The sequence below is a fragment of the Danio rerio genome, chromosome 9, assembly GCF_052040795.2.
Source record: "Danio rerio strain M-AB ecotype USA chromosome 9, GRCz13ab, whole genome shotgun sequence".
Taxonomy (NCBI): domain Eukaryota; kingdom Metazoa; phylum Chordata; class Actinopteri; order Cypriniformes; family Danionidae; genus Danio; species Danio rerio.
The window spans coordinates 56,560,001-56,586,219 of NC_141029.1; the positions used below are offsets into that span (position 1 = coordinate 56,560,001).

At 37.5% G+C, this 26,219-nt stretch overlaps 1 protein-coding gene and 1 long non-coding RNA gene across 4 annotated transcripts in view; one reads left to right on the forward strand and one right to left on the reverse strand.

Moving 5' to 3' along the window:
* Positions 1 to 26,219, reverse strand: part of arhgap6 (Rho GTPase activating protein 6) — an 86,758-nt gene that overhangs the window by 7,415 nt on the left and 53,124 nt on the right. The window contains exons 2-11 of one of the 3 annotated variants that reach the window (XM_087268483.1): positions 15,366 to 15,525; positions 14,879 to 14,947; positions 12,038 to 12,285; positions 11,642 to 11,849; positions 11,137 to 11,192; positions 9,457 to 9,607; positions 8,774 to 8,922; positions 6,662 to 6,841; positions 5,630 to 5,723; positions 2,294 to 5,559 (exon numbers count right to left, since the gene is read on the reverse strand). In XM_087268483.1, coding sequence (XP_087124609.1) covers positions 5,378 to 5,559; positions 5,630 to 5,723; positions 6,662 to 6,841; positions 8,774 to 8,922; positions 9,457 to 9,607; positions 11,137 to 11,192; positions 11,642 to 11,849; positions 12,038 to 12,285; positions 14,879 to 14,947; positions 15,366 to 15,525 — 1,497 coding nt within the window. In that variant the 3' untranslated portion in view covers positions 2,294 to 5,377. Of the gene's footprint in view, positions 1 to 2,293; positions 5,560 to 5,625; positions 5,724 to 6,661; positions 6,842 to 8,773; positions 8,923 to 9,456; positions 9,608 to 11,136; positions 11,193 to 11,641; positions 11,850 to 12,037; positions 12,286 to 14,878; positions 14,948 to 15,365; positions 15,526 to 26,219 lie in introns of those variants that run through there. The other 2 variants (XR_015499934.1, XM_087268482.1) reach the window with 2 other exon arrangements.
* Positions 13,924 to 15,698, forward strand: LOC147842474 (uncharacterized). The gene is made up of 2 exons (XR_015500133.1): positions 13,924 to 13,980; positions 14,201 to 15,698. It is a non-coding gene; the product is annotated as an uncharacterized LOC147842474 (long non-coding RNA).

Here is a 26,219-nt window from a genome sequence, read left to right on the forward strand (position 1 = left end):
GTTGGTTGTGCGTCTTTTTTACCGACGCCATTATAACGACAAAGATCACTGCCTATTCACGAGTCCCGCAGAAAAAGTGATTGACAGGTGGTAATTATGTGTGTATCTTGCCTTTATTCATTTACTGTATGATTTGTTTATGGGTAAAACAAAGACCATGCAGGTCAGGTAGTTTAAACGGTAGGCTACAAATAATTAATTGGTATTAATTAATTAATTATTAATAATCGAAAATCGAATCGTGCCTTTAGAATCGAAAATTTAATCGAATCGAGGATTTGGAGGATCGTGACACCCTTACAAATCAGCATATGAATTTCGGTGCCTAATTTTGGTGCTGAAACAAGAACGTAAAGCAGGTCGCGCACCAGTAGCGTTGTCCAGCGGCATGAATTCGCAAGTCAGCGGCTGTCCGCGGCGCCCAGGCATGACTCATGACTGTTTATATTTCTGCCATGCCGCAGTGCGCCATCTGAATAGCTTCATTTTAAATAACATGCGAATGTGCACGTCTGGTGTGTAATCAACTGTCATGTGCGCGCCATGCCGCGGCTCAGAGCGGCGCATCCGCTGACACCCTTAACAAGCACAAAAGGGTGCATTAAAGGCACACGCAAGTAAGCGTTGTGTCACACCATCTCTAAATGTTTAATTCTAAACAGCTGTGAGGGATACGGATATCTACGATGTCAAGCGTTTGTTATTGTAGCGTATAAAAAGCAAAGCGCGCAGTACGGCGCATACGGCGAGCGACTCACTTCATCAACACGCATGATAGCGTTCATCTAATTTGCTTAAACTAAGCATTCTTAAGTATGGCTATATTTTACAAGCAAGGATTCTGACACAGCAACATGCAGCAGACGATTTACAAAAGTTGCGTGTGAGAGAAACACATCAAACTTATGAAATGTGAGGGTTCATGGAATCACCTTACAGGTGAGGAATGGACTGTCTTTGACAGCTTTTGACATCATCTGACACATTATCTGAGTACGTTTACATGGACACCAATACTCTGATTTTAATATGATTAAGACGCTACTCTGATCAAGAGTCTACCACGTTAACAGTGATTTTTGATCTTAAAGGACCACAGACACAAACTGCGGAGTAGACATTAGGCTGGTGACACAATGATGTTACTGATCTATGTGCTAGAACAGTGGTTCTCAAACTGTGGTACTTGTACCACTAGTGGTACGCAGGCTTCCTTCTAGTGGTACGCAGAGGAATCCTACATGTCTTGTACAACCACCATATATTTAAAAATTGATCAAAAATGGTTCGAATATGAATATGATGACATATAGCCTATATAGGTCCAAGCAACATTGCCAGGTATTGATGAATAGGATACTATAGGTTAACACTTTAATAATAATAATAATAATAATAATTCCTTACATTTATATAGCGCTTTTCTGGGCACTCAAAGCGCTTTACACAGTGGGGGGAATCTCCTCATCCACCACCAGTGTGCAGCATCCACCTGGATGACGCGACGGCAGCCATTTTGCGCCAGACCGCACACCACACACCAGCTGATTGGTGGAGAGGAGACAGTGATGCAGCCAATTGAATATGGGGATGGTTAGGAGGCCATGATGGACAAAGGCCAGTGGGCAGATTTGGCCAGGATGCCGGGGTTAAACCCCTACTCTTTTCGAAGGACATCCTGGGATTTTTAACGACCACAGAGAGTCAGGACCTCGGTTTAACGTCTCATCCGAAAGAAGGCGCTCACTGAGCAGTATAGCGTCCCCGTCACTATACTGGGGCATTAGGACCCACACAGACCGCAGGTTGGGCGCCCCCTGCTGGCCTCACTAACACCACTTCCGGCAGTAACCTAGCTTTCACATGTGGTCTCCCATCCAGGTACTGACCGGGCGCAGCCCTGCTTAGCTTCAGTGGGCGACCATGTGAGAGTTGCAGAGGGCTAGCTGCCGGCCGACATTTACATTTAAGTACAGGAGTTTTTTTTTTTTTTTACTTTTTAAGAACAGTACCCTACCATTTTTAATGAACCTTTAAAAGCACATATTAGTTTAAACGTTGAAATTTTATTTTGTTTGTTTTCTTATATATATATATATATATATATATATATATATATATATATATATATATATATATATATATATATATATATATATAAGCAGAGTACAGTGTTAATGTTACTATTCACAGTGTTTAAAGAGCTGTAGCTGTTTTACTGGGCCTACTACGCTACTGTATTTCAATATTGGTCATTATGGTGGTACTTAAAGGAACAATTTTTTCTGAAGTGGTACTTGATTTAAAAAGTTTGAGAATTACTGTGCTAGAACCATAGACTGTAAAATATATGGACGTAGTATCCGTGACGTCACCCATAGGTTTCTGAAGAGCGCAAAAGAAGCCACAAGTAGACGCGGCCAACCGTCGCCATTTTGTTCGCGCGTCATCACACCCACGGCGGGATACCAAACAAGGGTAAAGAGGCGGAGAGTGAGCGGAGCTACAGACACCTGCTGGCATTTAGCTTGGACCTGCCTCAGACACACTTTACTTTGGGAGAACGCTTAATACTTTATCACCTGTGACTCGTTTGTATTCTGACCACTTGTACTTGGTTGTACACTATATCAATAAAGTGTTTAGACTTTTAAAACACTGCTGTAATACATTGAGCCACTAAACATTGTTCTTATGACGTTTTTCAACAGGAGGAAAACGCAAATTACTTCCAAACACTTCAGATATAGTCTGTGTTAGTTAATGTAAGACTATTGATGAAATCCAGCATAACACTGTATGACAACGCTTCAGATGACTGTTCTAGAGCCTACAGCTAATCAATCTGACAGATTCTGGAGTGCATTACAGCTCTAAATATAAATATAAACGATAAATGATCTTAAATAAAACAAATACATGTATAGAGATGGTATATAAGTATATAACTTTACTCACATGGGAAACGGAGGCCACGTGAATGGTTTGTGAGCACAATTAAGTGCCCTCAGCATGCCATGCCATCTAATAATTGTGATAAACAAGTCCAAAAGGCAGTTGACTGTGTAAAGCCACATAAAACAACACAGAAATACGATAAATATGCCGAGTTCAGTGGCTAATCTGCAGGATTCAGCTGAGGTGACGTGACGGCGACCAACGAGACCTAGCTGTCACTCAAGTGGCCACGCCCTTAATTATGCAAACTTAATATAAAGGAAACGGATGAGTTATAAAAAAATTCACCCCCTCACAGTTGTCATGAAGGGTAATATTAGCTGTATTAACCAAAATCTTTTTTGTATCAGGCTGTAAACACCTTTTTTTCTGCTGTAAAGTTGGCCATTCTAACAGTGGGCTCAATTGAAATTTGCTCTGTTTTGGAGCCAGGAGCGGCCAGGACTAGCGGAATTTCAGATGAATTGCAGTTTTAGTTACTTCCGTATTGGCTTCCTGAGGGAGAGCGGGAGGTTGCCGCTTGGCTAGAACATGCAATTGGGAATCACGAATGTAACATTCCAAAAGCAGCTCATGTAAACACCTGAATCATATTATTGTCTTATTCAGACTAAGGCAAATCATTAGATCACTGATGTCCATGTAAAAGTAGTCACAAGCCCCAAACCCAGACACCGATACTGTTTTAAAAGTATCGATTTAGCAGCGGTATCGAAAAAAACCCAAACTATACCCAACCCTACTCACCAGGGTGCTCAAGGGTTCATGGGAGTATGCCCAACCAGTTCACATGTGTTTAGTGGACTTGAAAAGGCATTCGACCATGTCCCTCGTGGCGTTCTGTGGAGGGTGCTCGGGGAGTATGGGGTCAGAGGCGCCCTTTTAAGTAGGGATGGCTGACGTGAAACTGACGTTTCAACACAGTGTCGAGATCCCGAAGCGCAAGTGTTTCGAAACACTGCACCGAAGCATGATCCGAAACACCCAGGTCACGTGACTAAAGCGATTAAAAGCATCGATCATTTCAGAGGCGTTTCAAGACCCGGAGAATCTGCATTTGACTGGCATGATCAATGCTATGACTCTGTCTTGTATGGCCTAGTGGACCGTGCGTGTGCACATTAGTACTGTTACAAATTGGTTTTGGGTTCAAATCCCGACTAGTCCAAATACTCCAAAATCATGATTTTATATATTTTAATCATGTTTCTGTCTTATGGTGTAGTCTAGATAGGATACAGCTGCGGATACGCCATCAATTTAGCATCATTTTTGTAACACTGTAAAACAATAATTCATATTTTTACAGTACTGTGATGGGTTTAGGTTTTGGATAGACGTTAATAAAACACAATGGGAAATTTAAATAATAATATAAATAATTATTGTTAACTTCTGGCCACAACTGTGTCTGATCTAGCAACAACCCTGTTTTATGAACAAAAGAATACAAATTTATTTACAAGGTGTTTATTCGTATGTCAGAGCGATGTTTAAACAAAACGATACAATAACAAAGCATTACCAACTGGTATTAAAGCATTTCAAAATAACTGTATCAGTCTGGATTCGAACCCATTATTCCCACATGGTGGTCACGAACTCTAACCGCTCGACTAAACCATTTTCAGATTCCAGGCTACAAAGTGGGGTTTCATACCTCAATTTGCTCAACTGTTCTTTGCTGAAGCGGTTTCAGTGAAATACAAATAAAATGACCACTAGGTGTCACCGTAGAGTGGTGTTTCGAAACGTTTCAAAGCTTCGACACATTTGCTTCGATAGTTTCAGTGTTTCACGAAGCCTCGCTTTGCCCACCACTACTTTTAAGGGCCGTCTCTTCCCTGTATGATTGGAGTAGGAGTTTGGTTGGCATTGCCGGCAATAAGTCAGACTTGTTTCCAGTGCATGTTGGACTCTGGCAGGGCTGCCTCTTCTCACCAATTCTGTTCATCATTTTTATGGACAGAATTTCAAGGTGCAGCCTTGGGCTGGAGAGGGTCCCTTTCGGGGACCACAGGATTTCATCTCTGTTATTTGCAGACAATGTTGTTCTGTTGGCTTCTTCAGACATGGACCTTCAGCATGCACTGGGGCGGTTTGCTGCCGAGTGTGACGCGGCTGGGATTTGAATCAGCACCTCCAAGTCTAAAGCCATGGTGCTCCACCGGAAAAAGGTGCTTTGCCATCTGCAGGTTGGAGGAAAGTTCTAACCTCAGGTGGAGGAGTTCAAGTATCTCAGAGTTTGGTTCAGGAGTGAGGGAAGGATGAAGCATGAGATCGACAGGCGGATCGGTGCAGAAGAAGGAGCTGAGCCGAAAGACAAAGCTCTCGATTTACCGGTCAATCTAAGTTCCTTCTCTCACCTATGGTCATGAGCTTTGGGTCATGGCAGAAAGGACAAGATCTCGTATACAGTCTACTTCGCAGGGTGGCAGGGCGCACCCTTATGGATAGGGTGAGGAGCTCTGACACCCAGGAGGAGCTCGGAGTAAAGCCGCCTCTCCTCCACATTGAGAGAAGTCAGCTGAGGTGGCTCTGGCATCTGTTTCTGATGCCTCCTGTGTTTCGCCGCTGTGGTGACCCCTGATAAATTAGGGACTAAGCCGAAGAAAAATGAATGAGTGAATCATATAGGGGAAGTTTAGCAGAAACAGGAGCACTTACTCACACTGTGGTGTTTTCCTCCTCATCAGATAATCCACCACATCACTGTCAGTGTCCAGCAAACTGAGCAGCACCTCATTCTGCAGCTCTGCAGAGATCTGACAGACACAGAACACAACATTACACTAACAAACAACAACAACAACAACAACAATACAATTACAGCTGAAATTATGACAGGATTTTATTCTTTTTCAATTATTTCCCAAATGATGTTGAGCAGATTCAGGAAACTTTCACAGTATTTCCAATAATATTTTTTCTTCTGGAGAAAGTCTTATTTGTTTTATTTCGGCTAGAATAAAAGCAGTTTTACATTTTTTAAAAGCCATTTTAATCAATATTATTAGCCCCCTTCAGCAATATTAGTTTTGAATTGTCTACAGAACAAACCACTGTTATACAATGACTTGCCTAATTACCCTAATTACCCTAGTGAAGCCTTTAAATGTCACTTTAAGCTGAATACTAGTGTCTTGAAGAATATCTAGTCTATTATTATGTGCTGTCATCATGACAAAGAGAAATAAATCAGTTATTAGAAAGTAGTTAATAAAACTATTATGATTAGTGCTGAAAAAAATCCACCGATAAACAGAAATTTGGAATTTTTTAAATTTAATTTAAATAAATAAATAAATAATAAATAAATAAATCACAATACTAATGAAACTGTTATATAATATTGCTATATACTGCTATATAATTATTTTATATTATATATAATTATATTTATGATGCACTTTTATACATTATATGCACTTTTTGGCACAACACAATTATTATACAAAAAAATGACCCACAGTGGCTTCTCCTATTATGGAAAACAACATTTTTCTGGCTGATATTTGCTCCAGTTTATTAACAAGTGATGAATATTGCAATATATATATAAATATGCAATAATCCAGTTTTGTGCATAAATCTTTGGATAGAATCAAAGCTGTTTTTGCCACGTTAAAAACTTGCAGGAGTGTAAATGAGTGCATGTGTCATAATAAGAGTATGTGGTCTATAATTGAGTGTGTGTGTGTACCATGAAGAGTGTGTGGTGTTTGTCGATCATGTACTGGACCACACTGATGATGGCTGCGCTTTCCTCCATCCGGACGGAGCTCTGGACGCTGAACTCTTTCTCTGAGCTCTTCTGTTTGTGCAGGAGATTCGGCCCAAATATTGTGGCCAAGTTCAGTGAGGTCATCTTATTGCCCATCACCTAAATCACACAAAACACACACACACACACACACACACACACACACACACACACACACACACACACACACACACACACACACACACACACACACACACACACACACACACACACACACACACACACACACACACACACACACACACACAGACACACACACACAGACACAGAAACACAGACAGAAACACAGACACTGTTCAATTCTGAATCAGAGAAAACACACTCTGCCATCACTCATGCTGGACCTGTAATGAACTGATTTGTGATGCTTGATTCAGTGTTAATGAATCTTTTTAAAAGAAAACAGAACAGGCAACAACAGTGGCAGCAGCAACAGCAACAACAACAACAATAAAACAACAGCATCGACAACACATCAACAATACAACAACAGCAAACTAATAACATTGAAAACACAACAACAACATTGACAACACAACAACAACAACATTGACAACACAACAACAGCAAAACAACAACAACAACAACATTGAGAACACAACAACACCAATACAAAAACAGCAAAACAACAACAACATTGACAACACAACAACAACAACATTGACAACACAACAACAGCAAAACAACAACAACAACATTGAGAACACAACAACACCAATACAAAAACAGCAAAACAACAACAACATTGACAACACAACAACACCAATACAACAACACCAAAACAACAGCAACATTGAAAACACAACAACAGCAAAACAACAACAACATTGACAAAACAACAACACCTATGCAACAACAGCAAAACAACAACAACAGCAAAACAACAACAACATTAAGAACACAACAACACCAATACAACAACAGCAAAACAACAACAACATTGACAACACAACAACACCAAAACAACAGCAACATTGACAACACAACAATAATACAACAACAAAAACAACAACATTGACAACACAACAACAACAGAAACAAAAACATTGACAACACAACAACAACAGAAACAAAAACATTGACAACACAACAACAGCAATACAACAACAGCAAAACAACAACATTGACAACACAACAACAACAACAAAACAGCAACAGAAACAACAACATTGACAACACAACAACAACAAAATCAACAACACTGACAACACAACAACAATACAACAACAGCAAAACAACAGCAAAGACAACAAAATGACATCATTAACAACACAAGAATAAAAAACAACAACAAAGAAAACAACAACAAAACAAGGACAACAGCAAAACAACCATGACAACAACAAAATAAGAATAACAGCCAAACAACCATGACAACAACAAAACGACAACTGCAAAAGACCACACAAAAACAACAACAAAATAAGAATAACAAAAATAGCAAAACAACAACAACAAAACAATGACAACAACAACAACAAAAATAAGTAACAATAACAAAAAACAATGAAACAACAACAACAATAAAACAACAAAACAACAACAACACAATAACAAACAACAACTATAATGAAATACTACAGAACAGCAAGAACAATGGCAGCAGCAACAACAATAAAACAACAGCAAAACAACAATGACAACAACAAAACAACAACAATGAAAATGACAACAACAACAACAACAAAGAATAAAACAAAAACAAAGAATAGAACAACAAAAACAACAAAACAACAACAAAAACAAAACAACAAGAACAACAACAAAAAACAACAAAACAACAACAAAAAACCAATAACCAACAACAACAACTATAACAAATACAACAAAACAACAAAATAACAATAGCAAAAACAACAAAACATCAACAGCAACAACAACAACAAAAAACCAACAAACAACAACTATAACAAACAACTACAGAACAGCAACAAAAAACAACAACAAAACAACTATAAGAAAAAACAACAACAAATAATTTGTTCCTAAAATGCAGTTAAATGTTGATGATGTGCAAAATAGATGCCGCACCTGGTTTCCGTGTTCGTCACAGGAATTCTCTGCGTGATTGGCTACGGTGGACAGGAAGTGCAGTAAGCACTGTAGGGTGTCACTGTTGCAGGCGGGCAGCAGACAGAGGAGCAGCTGAATGATCCTGTGCTGCTCCGACTTTTCTAGAGCTGCAGAGACAACACACAGAGAAACATTGGGGGAGATCATTTCAAATCAATTAAGCTTCCACCATGTTTGTAGTTTGTTTAAACTTTTTCTCCCACAAGTTTGTAGTTCCAATTGAATTCACTTCCAACATGCTATGTATTGAGGGTAATAGGAGTTAGAGTATGGACGGTCCCTTATTCATCATGGTTTGCCACAGTGGAATGAATCACCAACTAGTCCAGCATATGTTTTACATAGCGGATGCCCTTCCAGCTGCAACCCAGCAATGGGAAACACCCATACACTCTCACATTCACACAAACACTATGGCCAATTTAGTTCATCATTTCCCTATAGGGCATGTGTTTCGACTGTGGGGGAAACCAGAGCACGGAGGAAACCCACACCAACACTTGGAGAACATGCAAACTCCACACAGAAACACCAACTGACCCAGCTGGGATTCGAACCAATGACCTTCTTGCTGTGCTAACCACTGAAACAACATGCTGCCCTGAATTTGAAAACAGTAAATGGTAATAAATGTGTCTTACATGCGCAGCTGATGAATGCGGCGTACAGTTCTCTGGTCAGCAGAGGATCAGGCATATCTCGGAGAAACTCCTTCAGCAGCGCCGCCACATCATGAACACTGTGACGGTCGTCTAAAATCACCTCTGCACCCTGATCAAAGGCCTCGCGCAGCTGCAGGAACACACACACACACACACACACACACACACTTAACCACACAATGCACCAATCTATAGTTTACAGTTAACCCTTGTGTGCTGTTGGGGTGTTTTCATCCACTCTTTGAGTCTTAACTTGGCCACAACTTTCTTTGTGTTTCAGCAAACGGGATCTTTTTTGGTGACAAATCTTATTTTGACACAAATTTTGGGAAAATCCTTTTGAAAAACTCAACAAAACACCCTGGGGAGATTGACTCCTCTTTGGTTATGTTGGTGGCTGTTTTTGCCCCATTGACCTTCTTTATAATCACATTTTTGATTGCAAAGCCAAGTTGGATGCAAAGTTATTTTTATTTACTTTTACTGTAACTTAGGTCTATCATGAGCACGACTTTAGTGATGATGATGATTAATTGTAGTATAAATTACTGTGATCATTTGTAATTATAAATGTATAATTACTGACAATATGTTGTGTTATGTTTTTTTTTTTTACTTGTGATTGTTTACAATATAAAAATAAAATGCATTAGGGTATAAAACTGTATGTATTTTTTTGCTGTAATTTCACTAATAAAATGAAATACAAATTACAATAAAATTAAATTAAATTTTAATTTAAAGTAAATTAAATTAATTATTTAAAGTAAAAAATGAAATAATAAAACAAAATAAAAAAATAAAAAAATAATGAAATAAAATAAAATTAAATTAAAAATAAAATAAAAGTTTTAGTAAATTAAAAATAATAAAACAAAATAAAGTAAAATGGAAAATAATATAAAATAAAATAAAAAATAAAATGAATAATACAATAAAATAAAAATGTAAAACAACAAAATAAAATATTTTTATAAAAATTAAATAAATAAATAATAAAAGAAAATAAAATAAAAATAAAAATAAAACGAAATAAAATAAAAATAATAAAACAAAAGTTAATTAAATTACATTAAAAATCAAATAAAAATTTAATTAATTTTTTATAAAAACAAAATTAATAAAAAAATAAATAAATAAAATAAAATGAAGTAAAAAATTATAAAACTAAGTTAAATTAAATAAAAATTAAATAATAATAATAATAATAAAACTAAACAAAATTAAATTAAAAATTAAATAAAAATTAAATTAAAAATAATGAAAAAATGTATTATTATAAAATAAAAAAATAATTAAATAACACAAAATAAAAAATAAAAATGTAAAAAATAAAATTAAATAAAAAAATTATTAAAATAAAGTAAATAAATAAAGTAATAAAACAAAATAAAATAAATAATTTAATAAAATAAAATTTAAATAAAAAATAATAATAAAACAAAATAAAACACTTTTCCTTATTTGGATGAATTTTGTGCTGACAATTCATTGTGTGTTTATAATATTTATGTTGTGTTCATATCACGTACAGTTTTGTTTTTTTTTTTACTTGTGATTGTTTGCAATATAATAATAAAATGCATTAAAGTCTAAATACAGTCCTAAATGATTTATTTAATTTCAGTATCTCTAGAACATTGAGGATTCATTTCTTACCTGCCGAACTCTTTTTTTGGAGCTTCCGACACGGAAGATTCCCACCGTCTGCAGGCCTTTACAATAGCAAACCAAAAACCAGCTCTGTTACAGCAGGGTCTACATGAAAACAGTCTGAAATCTGTTTAGTCTGAACCCTGAAAACTGTCTGTCTGTCTGTCTGTCTGTCTGTCTGTCTGTCTGTCTGTCTGTCTGTCTATCTATCTATCTATACATTCATCCGCCTGCTCGTTCGTCCGTCTATGTCTAACTATCCATCCATCCATCCATCTATTGTTCTATCCATCCATCCATCTCTCTATCATTGTATCTATCTATCCATCCATCTCTCCTTCCATCCATCCATCCATCCATCCATCTGTCCGTCTGTCCAGCTGTCTGTCTGTCTGTCTATATATTTATCTCTTCATCCATTCATCCGTCTGTCTGTCTGTCTGTCTGTCTGTCTGTCTGTCTATCTATCCATCTATCCAGTACAGACAGTGTAGTACAGTAGTGAACTGACCGTATCTCTGCAGGTGTTGGCAGCAGCAGTCCAGCACGCGCGGCACCTGTCTGTAGATGGGGTTCAGGCTCAGTTTTTCTCCGCTGGTTTTCTTCTTCTTCTTCTTCTTCTCGCTGCTGGGATCCACAGGCATGGAGAGCTGAAGAGCCTCCAGAAGACGAGAGTCACTGTCATCCAGATCAGTGATGCAGTCCACAGACACACCGCCCTACACACACATTGAAGTGCAAAATGAAAAGTCTGAAAAAGTCTGTAGTGTGATCTTGCAGATATATTATTTCTGTTTATTACTGTCACAAAATATAATAATATATGACTGGTCATCTGTAATAATCTCTCCTGACATTATTAGGAGTGTGTGTATGTGTGTGTGTGTGTATGTGTAAGTTGCTGTACCCGTCGTCTGGAGCGCAGCGCCGTCTCTGGTGTTTGTGGTGTGTTGTTGTTGTCAGTGTGTGTTTCTGAGGATGAGCTGAGGGATGAGTTGCTGCTGGACAGATCTCTGCTGGTGTTTCTGCGCGTGTGTGTGTGGAGATGCAGCGGTGAAGACCCTCGCTGCTCTCGCTCCTCCTGCTGCTGCTTCTGCCGACGGTCATTGAAGATCACCTGAGACAGCGGCACACCGAACGCCTGTGGCTCCGACTCTACACACACACACACACACGCACACGCACACGCACACACACACACACACACACACACACACAGTCATGATTTACCTCTGCTTCTCCAACCCACAAATTCCCAAAAGTTCAAGTGTTGAACCTTTTGACCTAAAAAATTGTCCAGCTGAATTTTTTAGGTTAATATTGCAATTAGATAATTAATAAGTGAGGTAAAATTAAAAAAAAAAAAAAAAAAAATATATATATATATATATATATATATATATATATATATAATAAAATAAAACAATTAAATAAAATAATAAAATTAAATAAATAAAATAATAAAAAATTAAATAAAATAAACAAAAAGCATAAATTAATAAATGTATAAAAATGTTAAAATAATAAAATAAAATTAATTAATTAAATAATAAAATAACATAAATAATTAAATAAAGTAAATAATATAATTAAATTAAATAATAAAACAAAAAATAGATTTTTAAAAAAAATAACAAAATAAAATTAAATAAAGAGGTGAATTGGGTAGGCTAAATTGTCCATAGTGTGTGTGTTTGGGTTGGGTGTGTGTGGATGTTTTCCAGGGATGGGTTGTGGTTTGAAGGGCATCCGCTGCGTAAAAACATGTCCTGGATGAGCTGGCGGTTCATTCCGCTGTGGCAACCCCAGAGTAATAGATGGACTAAGCCGAAAAGAAAATCAATTAATTAATAAATTAAATTAAGTTAAGTTCAATTAAATTAAATTAACTCCAGCTAAATTCTTCAAACTAAAATTGTCAGGAAACATAACCATTTTATTTCAATCCATTTATTTATTGTCAAATAATTTTTAAATAATATTTATGATAATTTTATGAATATGCATAAATAAATATTAATTAATTTTCCTTCATCTCAGTCGCTTATTTCACCACAGCAGAATGAACCGCCAACTATTCCAGCATAGGTTTTACACAGCGGATGCCCTTCCAGTCAAAACCCAGTACTGAGAAAAATAAATAAATAAATAGACAAATAAATAAATAAATCCTTCCAAATCTATAGATGAGCATGAGATAGTCAAGTGTGATTGTTAATTATATAAGCTAAAAATGCCTGTCAGTAACGCAGCAGCATTCCTCACTGCTCATCAAAGCCAGAGGTGTTGTTAATGTAAAAGTGTGAATGAATGGCTCTGATCTGCAGCACAAATAAACGCAGCAGCGCCTCAGGAACGTCTGGGCTTTTTTTTGTTATTTGTGGAGGGTTTGAGAGCGCAGCGGGAGCGTCTGCATTCCTGCACACATTACAGCTCAGGCGGATCACTGCTGGAGCACTGCATTCTGGGTCACCGCTATATATCATCACTGCCATACACCCGCTATAGGAGAACTAACCTACAGGCCACATGAACAGAATACTATAGACATTTATAGTAGATACTGTAGTGTTACTGAGTTATACTATAGTAAAATGCTGGAACAAATCTGTTGTGGTGATTCTATAGTTCTTATGGTAACACAAGAACTTCATCAATTGATCTGTTGTGGTGGTAATTCTGTAGTTGCTATGGTAACACAAGAACTTCATCAATTGATCTGTTGTGGTGGTAATTCTGTAGTTGCTATGGTAACAAGATACACATTAATTGATTTGTAGTGGTGGTAATTTTGTAGTTGCTATGGTAATGAAAGAACTTTATTAATTGATCTGTTGTGGTGGTAATTCTGTAGTTGCTATGGTAACACAAGATCCACATTAATTGATCTGTTGTGGTGATTATGTAGTTGCTATGGCAACGCAAGAACTTTATTAATTGATCTGTTGTGGTGGTAATTCTGCAGTTGTTTTGGTAACACAAGATTTACATTAATTGATCTGTTGTGGTCATTATTTAGTTGCTATGGTACCACAATAACTTTATTTATTGATCTGCTGTGATTCTATAGTTGATATGGTAACAAAATAACTATATTAATTGATCTGTTGTGGTGATTCTATAGTAACTTTGGTAACACAAGAACTATATTAATTGATCTTTTGTGGTGATTAGTTGTTATGGCAACACAACAACTAAATTAATATAAACAAATGACCCAATACTGTTGTTTTCTACAACTATGTGGTATATTACACTACAATACACCACTGTTTACTGTAGTAAAACTAAAGTATGCTACAGTATTTATTATGGATTATTAATTCACTGTTATGATCAATTACTACAGTATTTTTTCATGTGGGATTGCAATGGTGGAATCTGGCATATTTACTTTTGAACCTATTCCTATGAACTATTCCGGCATATGTTTTACGCAGCAGATGCCCTTGCAGCTAAGGGAATCCACTGCCTAAAAACTTATGTTGGAAAAGTTGGCGGTTCATTTCGCTGTGGCAACCCCAGATTAATAAAGGGATTAAGCCGAAAAGAAAATGAATAAATGAATGAATGAATGAATGCCCTTCCAGCTGCAACCCAATATTAGGAAAAACCCATACACACTCACACACCCATTCATACACTACGGTCAATTTCGTTAATCAATTCCCCTATAGCGCATGAGCACCCGGAGGAAACACGCCACCGTGTAACCCCTAAAAGCCATTGACAGCTAACAAATTCATACCTTTGTCTCTCTTTTCTTTTGATAAGGAATCCAGCTTCCTCCTGAGGGACTTTTTCCGCTTCTGGCCATCTGGAAAACAGGAGAAGCACACAAAAAAAAATTAAACATTGGAAAACATCAGACAATCAAAGAAGCCCCACTTCTGGAGGACTCAGAAAACGTGTGTGTGTGTGTGTGTACATGTTTTTGTGACATATTAGGACACAAATCTGTATAATGACATGGGTTGACAGAGGAATTACAAAAAGGAGGTGAAATATCATTTCTCAAAATACTTATAAATCCTACAGAATGAGTTTAATCAGAGATTAAAGCTGCACACAGTCTCCTGTGATGGTTGGGTTTAGGGGTGGGGTGGGGTGAGGGCAATATAATATACAATATAATATAATTTTATATACATATATGGACAGTATAAAATGAATGGAAACCTATGTTATGTCCCCACTTTTCTCAAAAACAAACGTGTGTGTGTGTGTGTGTGTACCTTTAGGGATGGTGATCTGGCATCCTAGGTCGAAGTCTTTGCAGAGTCTGGCGAGCGACACCTCCTGCAGCCGCACTCTCTCCAGCTCTGACAGACTCTGGATGGACACCGACTGCATCAGGAGATTATGAGCAGACGCTTTCCTACAGCTGAAATCTCCCTGAGGACAAAAGAACAACACAGACAAATAAAGCACACCATCAAATATAAATATATATAAATATACAGCAGACATCAGAATTATTTGCCCTCCAGTGAATTTATTTTCTTCTTCAATTATTTATCAAATGATGTTTAACAGATTCAGGAATTTTCACAGTATTTTCTATAATTTTTTTTAAAAATTGTTTTAAACCCATTTTAAGGTCAATATTATTAGCCCCCCTAAGAAATATTTGTTTTGGATTTTCAACAGACCACACCACTGTTATACAATAACTTGCCTAATTACCCTAACTTTACGCTAATTAACCTAGTTACGCCTTTAAATGTCACTTTAAGCTGAATACTAGTTTCAAAATTCATTCACCGGCCACTTTATTAGGTACACCTTTCCAACCACTCGTTAATGCAAATTTCTAATCAGCCAATTACATGGCAGCAACTCAACGCATTTAGGCATGTAGACATGGTCAAGACGATCTGCTGCAGTTCACAGCGAGCATCAGAATGGTGGAAGAAAGGGGATTCAAGAGACTCTGAACGTGGCATGGTTGTTGGTGCCAGACGGGCTGCTCTGAGTATTTCAGAAACTGCTGATCTACTGGGATTTTCACGCAAAACCATCTCTATGGTTTATGGAGAATGGTCTGACAAAAGAGGAAATATCCAGTGAGCGGCAGTTCTGTGGGCGCAAATGCCTTGTTGATGCCAGAGGTCAGAGGAGAATGGCCAGACTGGTTCCAGCTCATAGAAAGGCAACAGTAACTCAAATAAGCACTCGATACAACCGAGGTCTGCAGAAGAGCATCTCAGAACACACAACACGGCCAACCTTGAGGCGGATGGGCTACAGCAGCAGACGACCACACCGGGTGCCGCTCCTGTCAGCTAAAAACAGGAAACTGAGGCTACAATTCACACAGACTCACCAAAACTGGACAATAGAAGATTGGAGAAACGTTGCCTGCTCTGATGAGTCTCCATTTCTGCTGACACATTCGGGTGGTCGGGTCAGAATTTGGCATCCACAACATGAAAGCATGCATCCATCCTGACTTGTATCAGCGGTTCAGGCTGGTGGTGGTGGTGTAATGGTGTGGGGGAGATTTTCTTGGCACAATTGAGCATGATGTCAACGCCACAGCCTACCTGAGTATTGCTGCTGACCATGTCCATCCCTTTATGAGCACAGTGTCTCCATCTTCTGATGGCTACTTCCAGCAGGATAACACACCATGTCATAAGGCGTGAATCATCTAAGACTGGTTTCTTGAACATGACAATGAGTTCACTGTACTCAAATGGCCTCCACAGTCATCAGAGCTCAATCCAATAGAGCACTTTTGGCATGTGGTGGAATGGAAGATCGGCATCATGGATGTGCAGCCAACAAATCTGCTGCAATTGTGTGATGCTATCATGTCTATATGGAGCAAAATCTCTGAGGAATATTTCCAGTAGCTTGTTGAATCTACGCCACATAGGATTAAGGCAGTTCTGAAGGCAATAGGGGTCCAACCTGGTACTAGTAAGGTGTACCTAATAAAGTGGCCGGTGAGTGTATATGTTGCATATATGACATTTATTTTATATATGTAAAATCCAAATATGAACTTGCATGTCATGTAATTTGCATTTATTTCTGTGTGGGAGGTTTCTCTGTGAGTGTCTCTGTTGTGTTTAATGCGCTGATGTTTGTTCAGATCCAGTGAAAGTGCACAGAACCAGAATCTTCTACTGCCTCAGATTAAGGCCAGGTTTTGGTGAACATGCAGTAACAGGCGCTGCAGAATTCTTGGCATCTGCAGGACTTGTGAAATCAAACCCAGACACTCGTGTTTTGTGGCTTTTTCTTTTACTCCTCTTTTCCTTGTAGGGATTTCTGGAACGATCTCTACAGCAGATTTAGCCAGCGGTCTCAGACTCAACTAGATAAGATGACACTTCTGAAGCAAACACACCATCAACAAACCAGGCATTTTTACAGGTGGTGTAAGAACAAACGCGTCTGGCAGGACTGCTCTAGCAGGTGCTTTTACCTGTTCGCTGGTCTAACTATTTTATTCTTAGCTTTTTGATATTACTTTAATATATAATTGTTATATAATTTAATGATAAGTGGTTCGCACTGTGGCCTCACAGCAGAAAGGTCGCTGGTTCGAGCCTCAGCTGGGTCAGTTGGTGTTTCTGTGTTGAGTTTGCATGTTCTCCCCGTGTTGGCGTGGGTTTCCTCCGGGTGCTCCAGTTTCCCCCACAGTCCAAACACATGCGCTATAGGGGAATTGATTAACTAAATTGGCTGTAGTGTATGAGTGTGTGTGTGTGTGTGAGAGAATGAGTGTGTATGGGTGTTTCACAGTACTGGGTTGCAGCTGTGCATCAGCAGTGTAAAACATATGCTGGAATAGTTGGGGGTTCATTCTGCTGTGGGGATCTCTGATGAATAAAGGGACTAAGCTGAAGGAAAACTAATGAATTAATGAATTTAATAATACATATTAAAATAATTACACAGACTCTTTGTTTAAAACAATGATTACTTTAAAGATAAATCTATATAATCCTTAATATTAATAAGAGCACTGGATTTGGATAAATGTGTCTGCTAAATGACTAAATGTAAATGTAAAATTAATGCATTGAGTTGATGTGAGAATTATGACATTTAACATTTGACAACAGAACATTTTTATTACCAAGTTATTTAAAACAACATAATATGGATAATAATAATAAATAAAAAATTAATAATAATACATTAAAATATAATCAAATATACAGTGCTCAGAGACTATAAGTTCTCCCCTCACAGATCTCTCTTTTAAATCCATATTTTCTACAGGAAGCTCTGCAATATTATATTTGTGCATATACATTAGATTAGTCAGCACTGGAGTTTATCTAACAAAATAACGGTCCAAAAACTAGAACAGCTAAATATACGTGTTATAGAAACTTATTAAATAAACATTTAAAAAAGAGGACAAGTTAAGAAAATAATTTTTTTTTATTTAGTTTAAACTTTGTGGGTTTTAATTTTTTTTGCAATATTTTCCTTAAATTTAATTGTATTATCTTACGATTTCTGAATATGTTTGGTGACAAAAATATTATTTTAATAAATAGATCTGTTTAATAAATCCGTTTTGTTTAAATACACCAAAATGCACTGCTTATATTCACTGAGAAATGGAGGAAAATATTAATTTTCAAAATGGGCTGTACTCAATTTTGCTGAGCATTGTATATAATAATAATAATAATAATAATAATAATAATAATAATAATAATAAAATGTTAATAGTGAATTAAATTAATTGTTAAAACATAATAAAATATATAAAAATGTAATAAAAATATAATGCAATGTAATAAACAATCATATACACACATGTTATTATATATGCTTATTATTATTATAATAACTTATTATTATTAACATGCAAAATGATCATCTAATGTAATGAATTGTAATGTGTATTTATATAGTGCATTTATTGTGTATGGCCATACACCCAAAGCGCTTCACAATCATGAGGGGGATCTCTCCACACCACCATCAGTGTGCAGCATCCACTTGGATAATGTGACAGCTGCCACAGGACAATGACGCCAGTGCGCTCACCACACACCAGCTATAGGTGGAGTGGAGAGACAGTGATAGAGCCAATTCAGTGGATGAGGATGATTGGTAAGGGCCGATGGAGGGTCTTTGGCCAGGACACCAGGATTACACCCCTACTCTTTACCAGAAGTGCCATGGGATTTTTATTAACGACAGAGAGTCAGCACCTCGGTTTAACATCTCATCCGAAAGACGGCGCCCACTGACAGTATAGTGTCCCCTTCACTTTTACTGGGGCATTAGGACTCACGCAGACCGCAGGTTAAGCGCCCCCTGCTGGCCTCACTAACACCACTTCCAGCAGCAACCTAGCTTTCCCATGTGGTCTCCCATCCAGGTACTAAGCAGGCTCAACCCTGCTTAGCTTCAGTGAGTAACCGGTCTTTTGCTGCAGGGTGAATCATATGCACATATGCAATTTATTATATATGCATAAAATGTATTTACAATGCAAAAAATAAAGCATGCACTCAAACACACAGACATTATTTGTATGTATATGCATATTAATGTAGTCACAGCATCCCAAATAAATTATAGTATTATAGATATTGAACAAAAACGAAGGATTGGGGGTAAAAAAAAGTTGCTGAAAGCCTAATATGAAATTAAAGCAAAATATAGATTTTTGCCAATTTTTATATAGATATTAACCATAGCCTCAAAAAAAAACAAAAAAAAACAAACAATCTGTATTTTTTTCATTTTCAAAATACTTTTTTTCTGTATGATGTACGAGTCTTTTTCCTCATAGGGACCATAAGGTTAAAATTTACTGCCATTGCTATACTCGTGGGTCCTCACAATGTGATGAATACAAGGCGTGCACATACACACACACACACACACACACACACTGAGTTTTCCAGCTATATCAGGCAGTCCTAATGAGCGGTCAGGAAGGAAACAGACTGTGAAGCAGATCCCCACAACCTCTGATTAACCAGCCTGTAAATCTGCCCTGACCAGATTACGCTTTCTTTGATCCACGCTGAAGTGGAAACTGTCATATGAGTCCAGCTCCAAAGAAGCTTACAGTCGCACAACAACCAAAACTTTCCTGCTTTCAGTCTCTCAGGGGTCCACAGACACATTTACAGGGCCTTTACAACAACTACAAGTGAACTAAATGGTGTTCATCTGCTCACTTACTCATACTGTTTTATACAGTTGAAGCCAGAATTATGTCCTCCTGTTAAACTTCAATTCTTTTATTTTTCCCCCAATTTCTAATCATAATAGTTTTAATAACTCATTTCTAATAACTGAATTATTTTCTCTTTGTCATGATGACAGCACATAATATTAGACTAGATATTCTTCAAGACACTAGTATTCAGCTTAAAGTGACATTTAAAGGCTTCACTAGGTTAATTAGGGTAAAGTTAGGGTAATAATGCAAGTCATTGTATAACAGTGGTTTGTTCTGGAAACAAATACAAATATTTCTTGAAGGAGCCAATAATATTGACCTTAAAATGGCTTAAAAACAATTCAAAACTTTTATTTTAGCCGAATTAAAACGGCTTTTATTCTTGCCGAAATAAAACAAATAAGACTTTCTCCAAAAAAATAAATAAATATTATAGGAAATACTGTGAAAATATCCTTGCCCCCCATTATAAATCACTTGAGAAATATTTCAAAAATAATCAATTGTTGGGGGGAAAAAATTAAATGCATAAATGTGACTTTGACATAATAAAATTACTTGATTTAGATTTTGTGTTTTGTCCACATTCATTTCCTCCTCATTCATTTCACGTTTTTTGTGTCATGTATGAACAAATGGGTCTTTGTTTCATAGTTGTATATAACATTTAGTTCTTATTTCACATCACTTTTCAGAACTCAAAATTAAGAATTTACCAAATTTATCTCTGACCACATCAAAAATAATTATTTCTCAGCCACAAATTTTAAATGTGTCAAAATAAGCTAAATATAGCTGTATAGTATACTTTTTTAATTAACAAAACATTTCTTTAAAACAACTAAGAAAAACAATTGACTTTTAAAAATAATTATTGTCATGTATCAAAAATAGGCACAGTCATCTGTCGTCACTAAAGACCACTCGGATCACCAGTTAATTACACATAAATGAAGAGTTAATCTTATATTAAAGCAATGTTGTTGTAAAAAATTATAATTAAACCATATAAACAAAAATAACCATAAGCAAAAAAAGCAGGTGAAAAACGTACTGTGTGTGATAGGATGATCACACTGTTAAGGCCTGTTCAAAGCGAAAGCAACCGTTGCTGTTGACAAAAAGACACATTTGGAGCTCTTGAAAGCAGCAGGACTGTGGGTGCATGAGTTTAACTGTTTGTCTGGTCTATATGAAAGAGAACCGATCACAGTTGTGTTTCAGGCACGGTTGCTTCACGCAAGGAAACAGGAGCGCGCACTCGCTTTAAACAGTCGCACACATCACTTCAGGTGTTAGTGTGAGTGATCATCCTCTCATTTGGTATCCACCTGCTTTCTATGTTTGTGCGAAAGCAATTATGTTTTTTAGTCGTGCTGTTTTTCGATTCTAAGATCACATTTGCACGCATATTGGGTCATTCTTACAGTCAAACCCTGCTAAGAAAACTACAACTTAAAAATTATTTTAACCAGCCAAAGTGGCTAGTGGGAGTGTCTGTCTAACCCGCTACAGCTAAAATCAACTCACATTTGGAGGGTTGCCGGGTGTTAATGTCAAGTCCTGTATATATATATATATAAATATAATACTCAGCATAATGGAGTACAGCCCATTTTGAAAATGAATATTTTCCTCCATTTCTCAGTGAATATACTAAGTGTTTTTGGTAAATTTAAACAAGACAGATTTATTAAACTGATTTATTTATTATAATAATGTTTTAGTTAACATACTTAGAAATTGAAAGATAGCAAAAAATGACAAACTACAGAACTAAATTTTCAATTTATTTTTTTTGCTTCTCTTGATTTTTCCCTCTTTTAAATGTCTATTTAATATTTTTCTATAACATATAAATTTGGCTGTTCTAGTTTTTGGACTGTTATCATAGGTTATTTTGTTAAATAAGCTCCAGATTTGGCTTCAGTACTGACTAATCTAACGCATATGCTCAAATATAATATTGTATAGCTTCCTAATAAAAATATTAATTTTAATTAATAATATAATATAATATAATATAATATAATATATTATAATATAATATAATATAATATTAATAATATTAATTCTCTCACAAAGAGATTTGTGAGGGGTTTACTTATTAATGCTGAGCACTATATATATATATATATACACACACACACACACACACACACACACACACACACACACACACACACACACACACACATATGTATTTAAGTAGAAGAAAAATGAATGAATGAATGAATGTGGCTTTACCTGCCACTGATCTACATCAACATAATCAAAGTCATCATTTTGCACTCATTAGTTGTTGTTTTTTGCCCGCCGGGTCACATGACTGAAAAATTATAATATCATTCAATAATTTTTTCAGTTAGTCCCTTTATTTATCAGAAGTTACCACAGCGGAATGAACTGTCAACTATTCCGGCATATGCTTTACACAGCGGATGCCCTTCCAGTAGCAACCCAGTACTGGAAAACACCCATACACACTCATTCACACACACACTTATGCACTACAGCCAATTTAGTTCATCACTTCCCTTATAGCGCATGTGTTTGGACAGTGGGGGAAACCGGAGCACCTGGAGGAAATCCACGCCAACAGAGGGAGAACATGCAAACTCCACACAGGAACACCAACTGACTCAGCTGGGACTCGAACCAGCGACCTTCTTGCTGTGAGGCCACAGTGCTAATCACTGAGCCACCATGCCGCCTTTATAATTCTCATTTAACTCTTCCCTTCACTGCGTCTCTCTTCTTTTATCCCACAACAAGCAGGTCGTGTTCAGGGTGGCTGGTTAGCATTCGTGCCTGTGCTTTATGTTGCTGCCATCTTTTATTTCAATTTTCCGCTCAAGCTGATCTCGTAAACGTGGTGAAGAGCTCCACACGCAGTCAAACATTCACTGAGCATTTCTTTCACAGCTGCAGACGGTCAGTGCTCAATCCAAACACTCCTCAACACACACTGCAGAAACACACACACACACACACACGCACGCACGCACGCACGCACGCACGCACGCACGCACACACACACACACACACACACACACACACACACACACACAAACACACACACACACACACACACACACACACACACACACACACACACACACACACACACACACACACACACACACACACACACACACACACACACACACACACACTGATGCTTGCAGGAGGAAAGACATCTGCAGATCTCAAAGTCACATTTCATTAGTGAAAATGCTACCTTTTAGAGCAGGGGTTCCCGAGCTTTTTAGCCCGCGACCCCCAAAATAACAACGCCAGTGACTCGCGACCCCTAATATCCTCTGAGGTGGTTATAAATACAGAAACCTTGCATGCAATGGCGCAGACACACCAATTAATTTGTTTTATTTATGTCAGTGCTGTAAATGTGCCGGAAAGTTTGCCTGGTGTTATAAAATCAACCTGTTGCATCTGATGCTATTGCTGTCTTTAATCTGATGTAATTACCCCAGGGGTCGCAATCCAATAGAACTATTAACTATAAGCTACTATAGTAACTATATAGTATATAGTAATGACTATTTTTTCCTCTTCAGTTGGTTATGGATAAAATATGGTAATGCTTATGGCTTAATAAAAATAAATAAATTTTTGGAAATCACCAGGCAACCCCCCTTCCTTGTCCCGCGACCCCTTGGGGGGTCCCGACCCCCACTTTGAGAACCACTGGTTTAGAGCAGGGCATATTAGGAAATTTTGGAAAAAATCATAATCATGATTATTTTGGTCATAATTGCAATCACGATTATTTAAAACGATTACTGTTGAAGTCAAAATTATTTAATTATTAGCGCTCCAGGAAATATGTTTTTTTTTAAATAAATATTTCCCAAATGATGTTTAACAGAGCAAGGAATTTTAACAGTATTTTAATATTTTTTTCTGGGCGAGGCGGTGGCGCAGTAGGTAGTGCTGTCGCCTCACAGCAAGAAGGCCGCTGGGTCGCTGGTTCGAACCTCGGCTCAGTTGGCGTTTCTGTGTGGAGTTTGCATGTTCTCCCTGCCTTCGCATGGGTTTCCTCCGGGTGCTCTGGTTTCCCCCACAGTCTAAAGACATGCGGTACAGGTGAATTGGGTAGGCTAAATTGACCGTAGTGTATGAGTGTGTGTGTGAATGTGTGTGTGGATGTTTCCCAGAGATGGGTTGCCGCAGAAAGGGCATCCGCTGCGTAAAAACCTGCTGGATAAGTTGGCGGTTAATTCTGCTGTGGTGACCCCGGATTAATAAAGGGACTAAGCCGACAAGAAAATGAATGAATGAATAATATTTTTTCTTCTAGGCTTATTTGTTTTATTTTAGCTTTATAATAGTTTTTAATAGTTTATAAAAACTATTATGTCCAGAAATAAGTTTAAAAAAAAAAAAAAACTTCTTTCCATTAAACAGAAATTGGGCAGGAAAAGGGTTGCTAATATTCAGGAGGGCTAATAATTCTGACAGGGCTAAAACAAACTGTGCTTTAAGCATCTTCACTGTAAGAATAAAACTTTAGCTACAAAAATCCTTCAGTCAAGAGCAGAGGGATTTTTTCGTCTTGTTTGATTAATTATAAAAACAACATCGCGCGCTGTCTCTTTAATGGTTCTCTTTCGCGTGTCTTTTGATCCTCAACTCGTAACTCGTTTGTTTATTACACAAATGAGGGTTAATATGAATAATTATTAAACACTGCATTTTGACACCTATTTGACCATTAAAGCACTCACATTAAGATGACTTTACATGTCTGCGCCTCGTTCGTTTCGCGATGTGCGCGTGCGGTCAGCGGAGGGCTGACCGCACGAATTCGTACAAGTTCAGTCGCAAGAAATTGTGCGATTTTATAAAGGAGGCGTGGCACCTAACCCCACCCCAAAACCCAACCGTCATTGGGGGATGAGCAAATCATACTAAAATGTACGAATTAGATCGTACGAATTCATACGAATTAGCCACTAAATGAAAAAGTTACGAATTGCCGTGAGATTGTGTTGATGAGACCGAATGCTGACCGGCTGCATGCTTCTGGCTGTGTGCGCATGCCGCACACACATAAGCACGCGGTCTTTCGCGCTTTTAGGAGCAACAGCTGGAAAGGGGGCGGTATATGATGCAATAATCGTTTATCTCGATTAATGCTTTTTCATAATCATTTAAAGCCAAAATTGAAATCGAAATCGGATTTTCGATTAATTGCACAGCCCTATGGCATATGCAGGAATCCTAAAGGAAATTTCAATAAGACTTTATAAAGACTTTCCCAGAGATGGGTTGCTGCAGGAAGGGCATCCGCTGCGTAAAAACATGCTGGATAAGTTGGTGGTTCATTCCGCTGTGGCGACCCCAGATTAATAAAGGAACTAAGCCGACAAGAAAATGAATGAATGAATGACTTCATGAAGACCTTCTCAGAATATTTGAAGACCTCATCGCCACTTCAAGTTCTAATCAGTATCAAACCTTTAGCTTAATAAACAAGTGCTCATAAACAGTTGTAGTTAAATAAATCAATGGAGCTCAAGAGAACTCAGATAAGCTCGGAAGAAACAAACCTTGAAAGAATAAATTACGCCTTTGTTTTCAGCGACAGCCACTGTTTAAACTCGTCTTTCTCCAACCAGGAGTACGCAAACTTTTCCTATTTTGCCGTCTGTTTCGCTCTATGGTTTCACTACATGTGGGGAGCGTCACATCACCATCCCGCGTTGCAAATTACATGACGTCACCGGGACGAAGAGCTTGGCTGAACGCACCCTGGCATATAAAATAAATGTAAACATATTTAGGCTTTTTTATACAGACGCTGCATGAAACATGAGCTGGATAAGTTGGCGGTTCATTCCGCTGTGGCGATCACGGATTAATAAAGGGACTAAGCCGACAAAAAAATGGA